Here is an 11,664-nt window from a genome sequence, read left to right on the forward strand (position 1 = left end):
AGAAATGATGCTCTGAATTAAAGAGTAAGACTCACAATCCAAAAAAGTCATCAATGCAGAGATAAAGAATGTGGATTCAAATCCAGGGAGCCCTGGCCAGTGTCTCTGTTGATTGGCGTATTGTCGCATACACCAAAAAGGGTTGCGGGTTCAACTCCCAGTCAGAGCACATACTAGGTTGCAGGTTCAATCCCCAGTCAGGGTGCATATAGGAGGCAACCTATCGATGCTTCTCTTTCACATCGATGACTTCTCTCTCTCTCTCTCTCTCTCTCTCAAAAAAAAAAAAAAAATCCAGGGGAGAGGGAGATAATTCAAAGCAAAAAGTAGGAAGTGGAGCCAGAAATAATTCCCAGATTTGGGGAGTGTATGAGATGTTTTTACTCTTGCTGGAGTTGGGTAGGGGTTTTTAGAGTCACCAGCCTGAACCTGATGTCTTCCTACTTTTGTACCACCCTCTATCGTATCATGTCATCTACAAAAACTGACAATTTTTACATATTTCTTTCTAATTTGGATGCCATATATATTTGTGTGTGTATATATATATATATATATATGATTGCTATGGCTAGGACTTTGAGTACTATGCTGAATAAGAGTGGTGAAAGTGGAAATAATTGTCCTGTTCATAATCTTAAAGAAAAACTTTCAGCTTTTCACCATTGAGTATGCTGATAGCTGTGAGTTTGTCATATACGGCCTTTATTATGTTGAGGTATGTTCCCTTATCCCCACTCTGCTGAGGGTATTTTATCATAAATGGATTTTTTCAAATGCTTTTTCTGCGTGTATTGGTATAATTTTTACTCTTCATTTTGTTTATGTGTTGTATCATGTTAATAGACTTGTAAATATTGAACCAGCCTTGCATCTTGAAAATAAATCCCCCTTGATCAAGTCAGATGCAGCTGCAGGTGACTGAAGCTTGTTTCTGCTGGGGAAATGGGGTGCCCGTATAAAACAAACACTTGAGATGGATTCCTGCCGAGGTGCTGGGTTGCTGGGCATTTATCCATCTCCTCCCCAGCAGTCATTGGCTGAAGGTTGCTCCCAGAGGCCATCATCTCTTGACATTTTTGGTCTACTCAGCAAGAGGTAAAGGATTCCTGAGGCAAGAGAAAGGATTCCTCAGCCTGCACAATGCAGATCTGGCCGTTCAAAGTCATGGTCTTATAAAGTGGTAAAGGCTGAAGGCTGTGAGGGTAGAGCAGTCACCTATACATGATAAGCCTAACCAGTGGGATAGTTTCCAATGGGGCTATTTTTCCTGTGCATGATGGCTATTTTGCCACAGTTAAAATAATCCAAAGAACAGAACCGAGACAGGTACAATTTTAATGCTTCTGCAGTTACATTTTAGAACAGAATGAGATGACTAACAGATACCAAGTTTCATGGCTTCTGTGTTTCAGAATATTCAGTTGAAGTCTACATCTTGAATTCTTTTGTAAATTGACAAACATTTACATGATGCAGAACGAAGCAATGAAATATTAAAAGGTAATGATAAGTAACACAAAGAACAGAGGCCTAGTAAGCATAAATTTTCACTTTGTGGACTTCCTTGTCCTCACATTCCCTCTGTTTGTTGTAGTAATAGAAAGTATTGTCCCTTCTCTGAAGTTTCTTCACATATCCTGTCTCTGGCCAACGATCTACCTACACATCAAAAACCAGAATACAAATATTGTCATGCGGTTTTATTTTACATAATATTTTACTACCAAATAGTTAAAAGTATTTTTCACATAAAAAGTTAAAGTATAGAGTTAAGTTTTAAAATACTTGACCTTTTATGACAGTGTTACACACACCCCAAAACACATCTTAAGTCATATCCTTTTACAGCAAAACGACTAATTTGGTGCTCTCTAGATTCCAATTTCTAGATTAAATTTTTACTCACTTGCCAAGATAGAAAAAACATTTTAAATATTCTAAACTTTATTCAGATGTTTAAAAATGATTTCAAACATTATTACTTCTTAATTTCTAAAAGTAATACCCCAGGAGGGATTAGGGCTACACCCAGACCCCATTCTGAAAGCACCTAGAGCCGATTGTTGATGGTGCGAGAGTGACTAAAGGAAGCAGCTAGACTTCATATATTTAAAGGGCTGTGTGTATTTCCTCACATCTATATTTCAAGTTTACTTGAAACTGAATTGAGTTTACCTTGAAAGTCAATTTTTAATAGAAATTGGAGGTCATGAATATAGTCCTCAGCAGTCTTTCTTACCTTCCCCCACTATTCTTTCAAGTATGTCTTATTGCTTGGCTTACTGTATGGTCTGGCCTGATCCAGTTTGGACATTTTTCTCCCATTCCTCTGCAAATTCATGTTATGCCCCCCTTAATCAGGTCAGTGTGTTCTGTGTGTGTTAGGTATGTTTGTTTTTTCTGGATTTTGTGAGATGTGCTCTCATTGCCAAAAGTCTGTTATTCAGGTTTCATGGTCTAGAAAACAAAACCCTGTCCTTCAACACCATCTGTACAGGCAGCTTCACTTCCCATAGTCCCCTCTTATAAATCATCATTTCAATGGGAACATGAATATAAAGGAATCCACATCGTTTATGTTTAACAGTGCGTTTTCATTTTCTTCTGTTGTCTCATTTATTTGTCAAGTAGCAAAAATAGGAGGCAGCATATCTGAAAAACCTCAGCAGGCTCTCTGACATATACACTATAGAAAAAAAGTCATAAATTCTATCATTTAGGTCAGGCCTGTCTTTTGTATCTTCTGTTGCGCTCAGCAGTGAAAGGAAGGTCTTCTCAAGTCACCACGTACAGCCCTCTTCCTCGTGGGACCAGTAGCAGGTTCTTGTTCATTTACTAGGGTCTTGAACATCATCTCATGTAGTGAAGAAACAGTATATACAACTGCTGCTTCTACGGAACATCCAAAACTACTTCCTATGGAACAAAAGGCCTCCAAACAGCTATATTGGTTCTGCACTTATCAACATCTTTGCTATTTCATCTTTTTTTCTTCTTAGAATTTTTACTTAATCACTCCCATTCAATCTAGGAAATCTTCATCCTGAAAGTATATGGAGTGGAGAGATAAGGTCCTCAAGCTCTATTCCCCTCAGCCGGGGCTGGGAGAGCAATAGCACTAATACTGCCCATAAAGGTGAGTGCCTCAGGTCAGGACAAGGAACTTCACTCATACCCTTTAGACCGCTGGTACATGCCAATCCAAGCAAGTCTTCAGTCAACACCCTATCCATCCTCTAAGGCCCACAGCAAATGCCTCTGGGGACATGAACCCTTTTGGGAAGAAAGTCCCCAAAGGAAGTGATATTTACCATCCTCTGGATTCCTGTGCTGCTTCTTTTAAGGCATACCGGGTGTCCCAAGAAAATGTATACACACTTTAACAGCTGATAGCTCAATTTTGAAAATGAAATGTATTTAATAAACACTGCCTTTGTAATCATTTGAAGTGTGTGTATACATTTTTTGGAATACCCTATATATTTTGACATATAAGGTTTTATTGTTTTTGTCATTCTCAATCTTCAAGATATAAGAATAATAAATGTTATCATTCATTAAACACTATTCATTTACTCAACAAATTATCACTGAGCACTGCAATGTCAGGCACTTTAAACACATGCCTTCATTTCATTCCTGTGACAATTTTCTGTTGGAGGCACTGCCATCACAATCTTGCAGTTGAGCTCAGTGAAGTTAAAAGCCTTGTGTGGGATTACCCAGCTAGTGAGGGGGAGAGCCAGGCCGCAACCCTTGAACAGACCAATTGCAAATCCTGTACTCTTCCCACTGGCCCACCAAATTTGAGGTCAGGGAAGGCAAGTTCTTATATTTTTTATTTCCTAAAGCACTTGGCACAGAAATTTGCACATGGTAGGTACCCAATAAACATACTACTGAAGTGAAATGCAAACTCTCCATAACTGTAAAGTCATACAGTGAATAGGGTTGTTCTTTCCTTCATAATACACACACACACACACACACACACACACAACCTTCTCAGGTGCTTTTGGGGACTTCCACTTTAAGGATGTTCTTATTGTCCTCTTAAATCTGATTTTACCTCAATTACAACAATATTGTGTGTGTATGTGGGGGGGGGGGCGGGTATAGGTGCAGCTATGCCTATATGATCACATCATCTCTATGATCCTGGGTCTTTTATACCTTTTAGGGGCATCCCAATCTTAAGGCAAGGTATAAAGCTTGCTTTTGAATAGCATTAAAATAGTCATGCTTGTGTTTTATCTGTCTAAAATCCATACATAATACAGTAATGAAGAATACCTTTTGGTAAGAGATGTCAGAATATTGATACAGTTAACCCTTTGTATCTGTGGGTTTTGGATCTGTAGTTTCAACTAATCGCTCATTGAAAATGTTGGAAAAAATGATCTCAGAAAGTTCCCAAAAGCAAAACTTGAATTTTCCATATGCCAAGCACTACACTGAATCCACACAAATGAAGTGATGTATAGGTATATCCTGCTGTAGCCTATCTGAAAATATAGATAATATGCAAATACTATTCCATCCTATATAATAAAAGCCCAGCAACCGAACGGTGAAACGACCAGAACAACCAGTTGACCAGTCACTATGACACGTACTGACCACCAGGGGGCAGATGCTCAATGCAGGAGCTTCCCCCTGGTGGTCAGTGTGCTCCCACAGTGGGAGCACCGCTGGGCTGACTGGGATGAGCAGCACTCCCACAGTGGGCCAATCCCTGCAGGCCATGCCCCTCACCAGTGCATGAATCTCATGCACCGGGCCTCTAGTTTTATATAAGGGACTTGAGGGATCCTGAAACCAATCCCCTGGGACACTGAGGGATGACTGTATATGAAAATCACAGTCATCAAATATTAATTTTATCAGTGTTTATAACTTCATTCCTCACCAGCCCTACTAATATCTGTCAAATTAATATGCATTAAAGGGTCTAGCATATGTTAGCTCTGTAATGCCTCCAATTTCTTTTCCTATCTACTTTTAAAGGAAGTATTAAGCAAAGATCAAAGGAAAAAGAAAATATAGAGCTGAAAAATACACATGTGAATTAGTCTCTAAAAAATGGAGAGTTAATACTAAAAAAAAAAAAATTAAATAATTGAATAAATACTTTGTTGTAACCCCAAATCTGAGCATTAAAACACATTTATGGCCTTGATCGGTTTGGCTCAGTGGATAGAGCGTCGGCCTGGGGACTGAAGGGTCCCGGGTTCGATTCCAGTCAAGGGCATGTACCTTGGTTGCGGGCACATCCCCAGTAGGGGGTGTGCAGGAGGCAGCTAATCGATGTTTCTCTCTCATCGATGTTTCTGACTCTCTATCCCTCTCCCTTCCTCTCTGTAAGAAATCAATAAAATATGTTTAAAACACATTTATGAATACTATATATCATATTCTTAAAAACTCTTGTCTCCTAGTATCTGGTAGAAAGAATGAATTTTTTAAAACCCCATTATAAACTGGTGCCATGTCTAGATTCTAATCTAGTTTATGAAAAGCAAAGTCAAGAGAACCTAGAAAGGACTACCAAAGTCAGGACTTGTTCTCTAATGGTTTTTTGTCACATGTAATCCCCATAATAAACAGAATTTAACCCCTTTACAATTCGTGGTCAAAATTAAAATGAAACTGGCATTTAGCAGAGTATAGTTGTTCAATAAAAGCTATAAATTTCTTAATATTTCCATGCTGAGGGACCACCCCTTTCCTCATTCTGCCTAAAAATCACTTTTTTGGGGCCTTAGTCTACTCCTCAATAAAATGAGAGAGCTGGATAAGAATTTCCTTTCAGTTATCCTCTAGTTCTTTGTTTTATTTTAAAACTTTCCCCATTGAACAAACTCATTTTGAGCTCAGATTTATAGAGGAATAAAACTTACCACAGAAACTTGTTTTACTTGTTTATATTCAATTTCATCCCGATATCCTGCTTGTTGAAATCTGTACAGATTTTCAATTTCTTCTGACCATTTTTTGGCACGAATTATTGATTTGGGTTTCATGTCAGAACTAGCCATGGCTACAGAGATCTTATTGCCAATTAATTCTGAAAGATGTTAAAACAAAATTAATAGATGACATAATAGTGACAATTTGAAAGTCCCTTTAAGAATGAACAAAATTAGCATTTAAAAATAATTAAGAGTCCAGAATCCCACAGACAAAGTATGGTGATTGCCAGAATTGGAAGAGGAGTGGTGGAAGGTAGGAGAAGGTAAAAGGGAGATAAAAGGTAATGGAAGAAGACTTGACTTTGGGTGGTGAATTCATGATGCAATATACAGATAATGTATTATAGAATTGTGCACTTGAAACCTGTATAATTTATTAACCAATGTCACCCCAATAAAATCAATAAAAGTTAAAATACATATATTAAAATGTAATCATTCAATTCCAAGATTGAGAAGGATTCATGCTCTATTTTAGAAATAAAATAAGTCCTGAAAAATACATAGATAACCTATTATTTCTTCATCAAATAAAATTGCATTCACAGTCATGGAGTGATTTCCTAAAGGCTGGATACTAATTCTGTTGGTCCAGGCAATAGTTTACAAATTTTTGAAATCACACATTTTTTACTGCTCAGTAGAACATCATAATATCCCACCACCTGTGCTCACTTCAGTAGCACATATACTAAAATTGAAACAATGCAGAGAAGATTAGCATGGCCCCTCACAAGATGACATGCAAATTCATGAACCAAGTGCTGCTCCATAGAGGTGTCGCCTGCAGAACAGCTCTTCCACTATAGTCACAGCTGGTCCTCACAGCCAATTGGCCTGGAGATCAATTTCTCCCAGTGATAACAATAGCAATCAAGGCTCTACTACAACAACACTGGGCACACAGCCCACACAGGGGTGCACCAAGAGTGCCCATCTCAGGTGACTGGGGAGGCTGAGCCAATGGCCCTACAGGACACCTATTACAGAAGGCCACTCTACCAATTTCAGGAGACATAACAGCTCTACCTAATACATAGAATTAAACACAGGGAAGCAGCGAAAATGGGAAGACAAAGAAACATGTCACACATGAAACAAATGGAAGTAAGCAAACTACTGAATACAGAGTTCAAAACAATGCTTATAAGGTTGCTCAAGGATCTTAATGAGTTTCAAGGGACTTAATGAGAGCTTTAAGGGACTTAATGAGACTTTCAAGGATCTTAGTGAGAATGTCAAAGAAATGAAGAAGGACAAGTCAGAAATTAAGCATACACTAACTGAAATAAAGAACAATTTACAGGGATTAAACACTAGAGGATTCCAAGAATAATATCAGTGATTTGGAATATGAGGAAGCAAAAAACATCCAATCAGAAGAGCAAAAAGAAAAAAGAATCCAAAAATGTGAAGACAATGTAAGAAGCCTCTGGGACAACTTCAAGCGTACCAAATTAGAAGTATGGGGTGCCAGAAGGAGAAGAGAAAGAGCACGATATTGAAAACTTATTTGAAAAAATAATGACAGAATACTTCCCGTACTTGTGAAAGAAATAGGCTTACATGTCCAGGAAACACAGAGAGTCAGAGAGTCCCAAACAAGGGGAACCCAAAGAGGCCCACACCAAAACACATCATAATGCCAAGGTTAAAGATGAAGAGAGAATCTTAAAAGCTGCAAGAGAAAAGCAGTTAGTAACCTACAAGGGAGTGCCCATATGACTCTCTGCTAATTTCACAACAGAAACTTTGCAGGGCAGAAGGGATTGGCAAGAAATATTCAAAGTGATGAATAGAAAGGACCTACAACCAAGATTACTCTACCCAGCAAAGTTATCATTTAGAATTGAAGGACAGATAAAGAGCTTCCCAGATAAGAAAAAGCTAAAGGAGTTCATCACCACCAAACCAGTATTATATGAAATGCTGAAGGGTATTCTTTAAGAAGAGGAAGAGGAAGATGAAGAAGAAATATGAACAATAAAATGGCAATAAATACATATCTATCAACAATTGAATCTAAAACTCAAAATAAGCAAACCAGAAATCTAATGAACAAAATAAACTGAGGAATAAAACAGAACCAGAGGCATGGAAATATGGAACAGACTGACAAGTCTCAGAGGGAAGGGGTGACGGGGTGTGAAAAGAGATTAACCAAAGATCTTATATGCATATATGTTTTACCTATGGATACAGACAATAGGGTGGTAAGGGCTTGGGGTGGGGCAGGAACTGGTGAAGGGGGGGGGTCTATAGGGAAAAAAAGGGAGGCATCTGTAATACTCTCAACAATAAAGATTAATTTTTTTTTACTTTATTAAAAGGAGTCTTATAATAAATGTTTTTACATGTGTAATAAATTTAGCTTTATCTGGATTTAATGGGGAGAGGGGAATAGGAAATGGAAATAAAATTGACAGAATTGCTAAGTTTCAGATAAATGTTTCTTTAATATAAAAGATGGAGCCTAAAATTCCCTCAATCCTATATAATAAAAGGGTAATATGCAAATTGACCCTAACAGCAGAACAACTGGGAATGACTGGTCACTATGACACACACTGACCACCAGGGGGCAGACACTCAATGCAGGAGTTGCCCCTTGGTGGTGAGTGCGCTCCCACAGGGGGAGCTCTGCTCAGCCACAAGCCAGGCTAACGGCTGCCAGCACAGCGGTGGTGGCTGGTGGTGGAGCCTCTCCTACCTCCTCAGCAGTGCTAAGGATGTCCGACTACAGCTTAGGCCTGCTCCCCGCTGGCAAGTGGACATCCCCCGAGGGCTCCCGGGCTGCCAGAGGGTTGTCTGACTGCCAGTTTAGGCCCGATCCCCCAGGGAGCAGACCTAAGCCAACAGATGGACATCCCCCGAGGGGTCCCAGACTGTGAGAGGGCACAGGCCGGGCTGAGGGCCCCCCCACCACCCCCCACCCCAAGTGCACAAATTTTTGTGCACCGGACCTTTAGTGGTTAATAAAAAACATAATGAAGGCTGTGTGATTTGTTTTAACTCCATGTATAAATCACACACAAATACTAATTCACTTTTGTCTATCAACAAGAAGGACATTGGTCTTATGCTTCCTCCTACCTCCTGTTGATTTTTGTTACATTACTTATTTAACATTTTAAAGTTGTTTGGACTTAGCTCCAGATTGAAATGAATTGAAATGAAGTCATCTGAGTCATACAGTTCTTACTCTGATCAAGGTAGCAACTACCTAAGTGGACATATCATTAGTGTTTTTTTCCATTTTTTGCAATGTGCATACCAACATACATATTTACTAGACCAAAGAAAATTAAGGTAATGATAAATTTGATATTTTTAAAATCTTTGATCTGTATTAATTAGATTCAGGCTCATGTTTCATTTTAAGACAATACAATGTTATGTTGCTGTATAAATTTATGTAAAATTTGGAATACCTACAAAATAATAGATAAACCATATTTCAGTAAACTCTTGTCCTTCAATTCTATTTATTTGAATGTGAGGTTCACTGTGTCATTGCTGCACAACATACGAGACAGATAAGACCAACAAGTGAGTTGGACACATGGCATAGCCCAATAATCCATTAACATATGAATATATATATATATATATATATATATATATATAATATTAGGAAAAAGGGCACTAAGAAACATGAAAGGAAAAAAGGTGCTAATTCACTATGTTAAATACATTTTCAAAATTAGTCATGTTTTTATATGAATTTAGTGGCTGTATTATATTTCTTTTACAGATGAAACACTTTTTCTAAGAGTAGTGGTACAATCTTAATTTTTGCTTTACCCGAGTCATGTTTGCTTTACTCATATTCACTCGAATTTCAAATATTTGAAATTCAAGTATTAACCTTTAGTTCATGTAATTGTTTATTCACCTATGTAACCTTTTGTCAGTTTCAAACAAAACAATCATGTCAACTATACATATAAAAATGCTACATTTTTATGTAATGGGTGAAGGGGGTCAAAAAGTAAAAAGAAAAATAAATAAATATGACCACCACAAGAAAAAAATAGTTATCACATTTTGTATGCAGTTGTCCCTCTCTCTGTTTCTCTTGCATTACCGACCTGATAACCAAGAGTGACTAAGGGGCAGGGAGCATGTAGTGTGGAGACACTGGACAAAGGGATGTTCTGGCTGGGATGGAGCAGGCAGGCAAGAGATTTTATCACGCTTCTCAGATCGGCCTGCAATTTAAAACGCATGAATTGTTTGTTCTGGAATTTTCCACTAATATTTTCAGACCATGGTTGACTGCAGGTAACTGAAACCACGGAAAGCAAAACTGCGGATAACGGGGGGACTGCTGTAATTATTTTGTGTGTCTGTATCAGTTCCGGTAGTCTGAAAAGAAACTTATCAGGGGTCAAGTTTATGAAACATAAGGACAGTGATCAGGAGTCTGCAGGAAAAGCTTTTACACCATGATGCACCCCTAACACCTGTGGATGGAAAAAGAGAAGGAAGTGCAATAGGGCGGGGGGAGCTTCGGACTGCCCCCTGGGGTGGGAGAGGTTCTCTAAAAACGGAGGATCCAGTGATTGGCCCACGGAGGAACCCTGAACGGAGGCCCCAGAACCACGGCGCCTAAAGCGAAGGGCGTGAGGGCAGCTGGAAAACTGCGGAGAATCAGAATCCGCAAGTCAAGAGATCAAACGCGAGGTAACATCCACACAGAAGCAAGCACGACGACTCCCCAAATGGACGAGGGGCGCAGAAACGGAAGGGGCGGAGCCGGGCTTGGAGCGGGGCGGGGAGCGGGGGGGTTTCCCGGGGAGCGCAGAGGCGGGACCGGCGGGCGGCCCCTCAGCCCCGCCTTCCCCGCCCCGGCCCAGCCCTCCGCGGGTACCCTCCCTGGGCGCCCCACCTGGACCTCGCAGGAGAGCGCGGCGGTGCCTGTGGCCCCCTCTCGGGATCAGTGGGCTGGGCAGCGAGAGGCCGACCGCCTTGGTTTAGGACGCCCCTGCGTCTCCTAGCAACGAGCGGAGCGCGGCCACCCAAGTCCCGCCCCCCGCCCACAAGTCTCAGTGCGCAAGCGCGCGGCTTGGGCGGTGCTGCAGTCCCAAGAGGAGGAGGCATTGAAGTGGGTCCCGGTGTGGGAGGGACCCTTGAAAGGGCTCGACCCCAAGAAGGGGTGGAGGGTGAAAAGTGTTATTTGCTGGTCTTCAAGCCCAGGCAGAATTCCTTGTAAAAGTGTCTCAGAGATCAGAGACTATTGGTGATTCTGTCCTGACAGTGAACATCTCGCGTCTGTCCTACCTCCCTTCTCATTTTATTGGGATTAAATGAACCAATCCACAGGATCCTGCATAAATACTTAACAATTAGCAAACCTACAATAAAAGACATCTACAGCTTTATTTTTTCCTGACATTACCTTCATTATTATATTTAAAATAATCTGTTTACTTACATCTTCCAAATTTATTGCCTCAGATTTCCAGATCTCTCTCTGAACTCTAGATTTGTATATCCCATATCCACTTGATTGTCCAAAACAACCCCCTCTAAATGCCCCCACACCACACCCACTCCTTGCACAGTCTTCGCCTTTCAGTAGATGCCTCCCAGAGTTCACTCTTTCTCTTACCCTCAATATCCATCCATCAGCAAAGCCTGTTGGCCTTTTTGTTTTTTATCCTTACCAGAGAATATGTTTATTTAT

At 40.1% G+C, this 11,664-nt stretch overlaps 1 protein-coding gene and 1 non-coding gene across 2 annotated transcripts; one reads left to right on the top strand and one right to left on the bottom strand.

The window, feature by feature from the left end:
• Positions 1 to 1,407: 1,407 nt before the first annotated feature.
• Positions 1,408 to 10,949, bottom strand: MEIG1 (meiosis/spermiogenesis associated 1). Its single transcript, XM_070408000.1, has 3 exons — positions 10,867 to 10,949; positions 5,904 to 6,070; positions 1,408 to 1,662 (listed from the first exon to the last, which is right to left on the bottom strand). Exons 2-3 carry the CDS (start codon positions 6,039 to 6,041, stop codon positions 1,534 to 1,536), a joined length of 267 nt encoding a protein of 88 aa, XP_070264101.1. The 5' UTR covers positions 6,042 to 6,070; positions 10,867 to 10,949; the 3' UTR covers positions 1,408 to 1,533.
• Positions 6,643 to 6,747, top strand: LOC139000294 (U6 spliceosomal RNA). The gene has a single exon (XR_011469557.1). It is a non-coding gene; the product is annotated as a U6 spliceosomal RNA (small nuclear RNA).
• Positions 10,950 to 11,664: the final 715 nt, after the last annotated feature.

Source organism: Myotis yumanensis, unplaced genomic scaffold, assembly GCF_028538775.1.
Source record: "Myotis yumanensis isolate MYYU_CA2020_CCGP unplaced genomic scaffold, mMyoYum1.0.hap1 SCAF_1, whole genome shotgun sequence".
Classification (NCBI taxonomy): Eukaryota; Metazoa; Chordata; class Mammalia; order Chiroptera; family Vespertilionidae; genus Myotis; species Myotis yumanensis.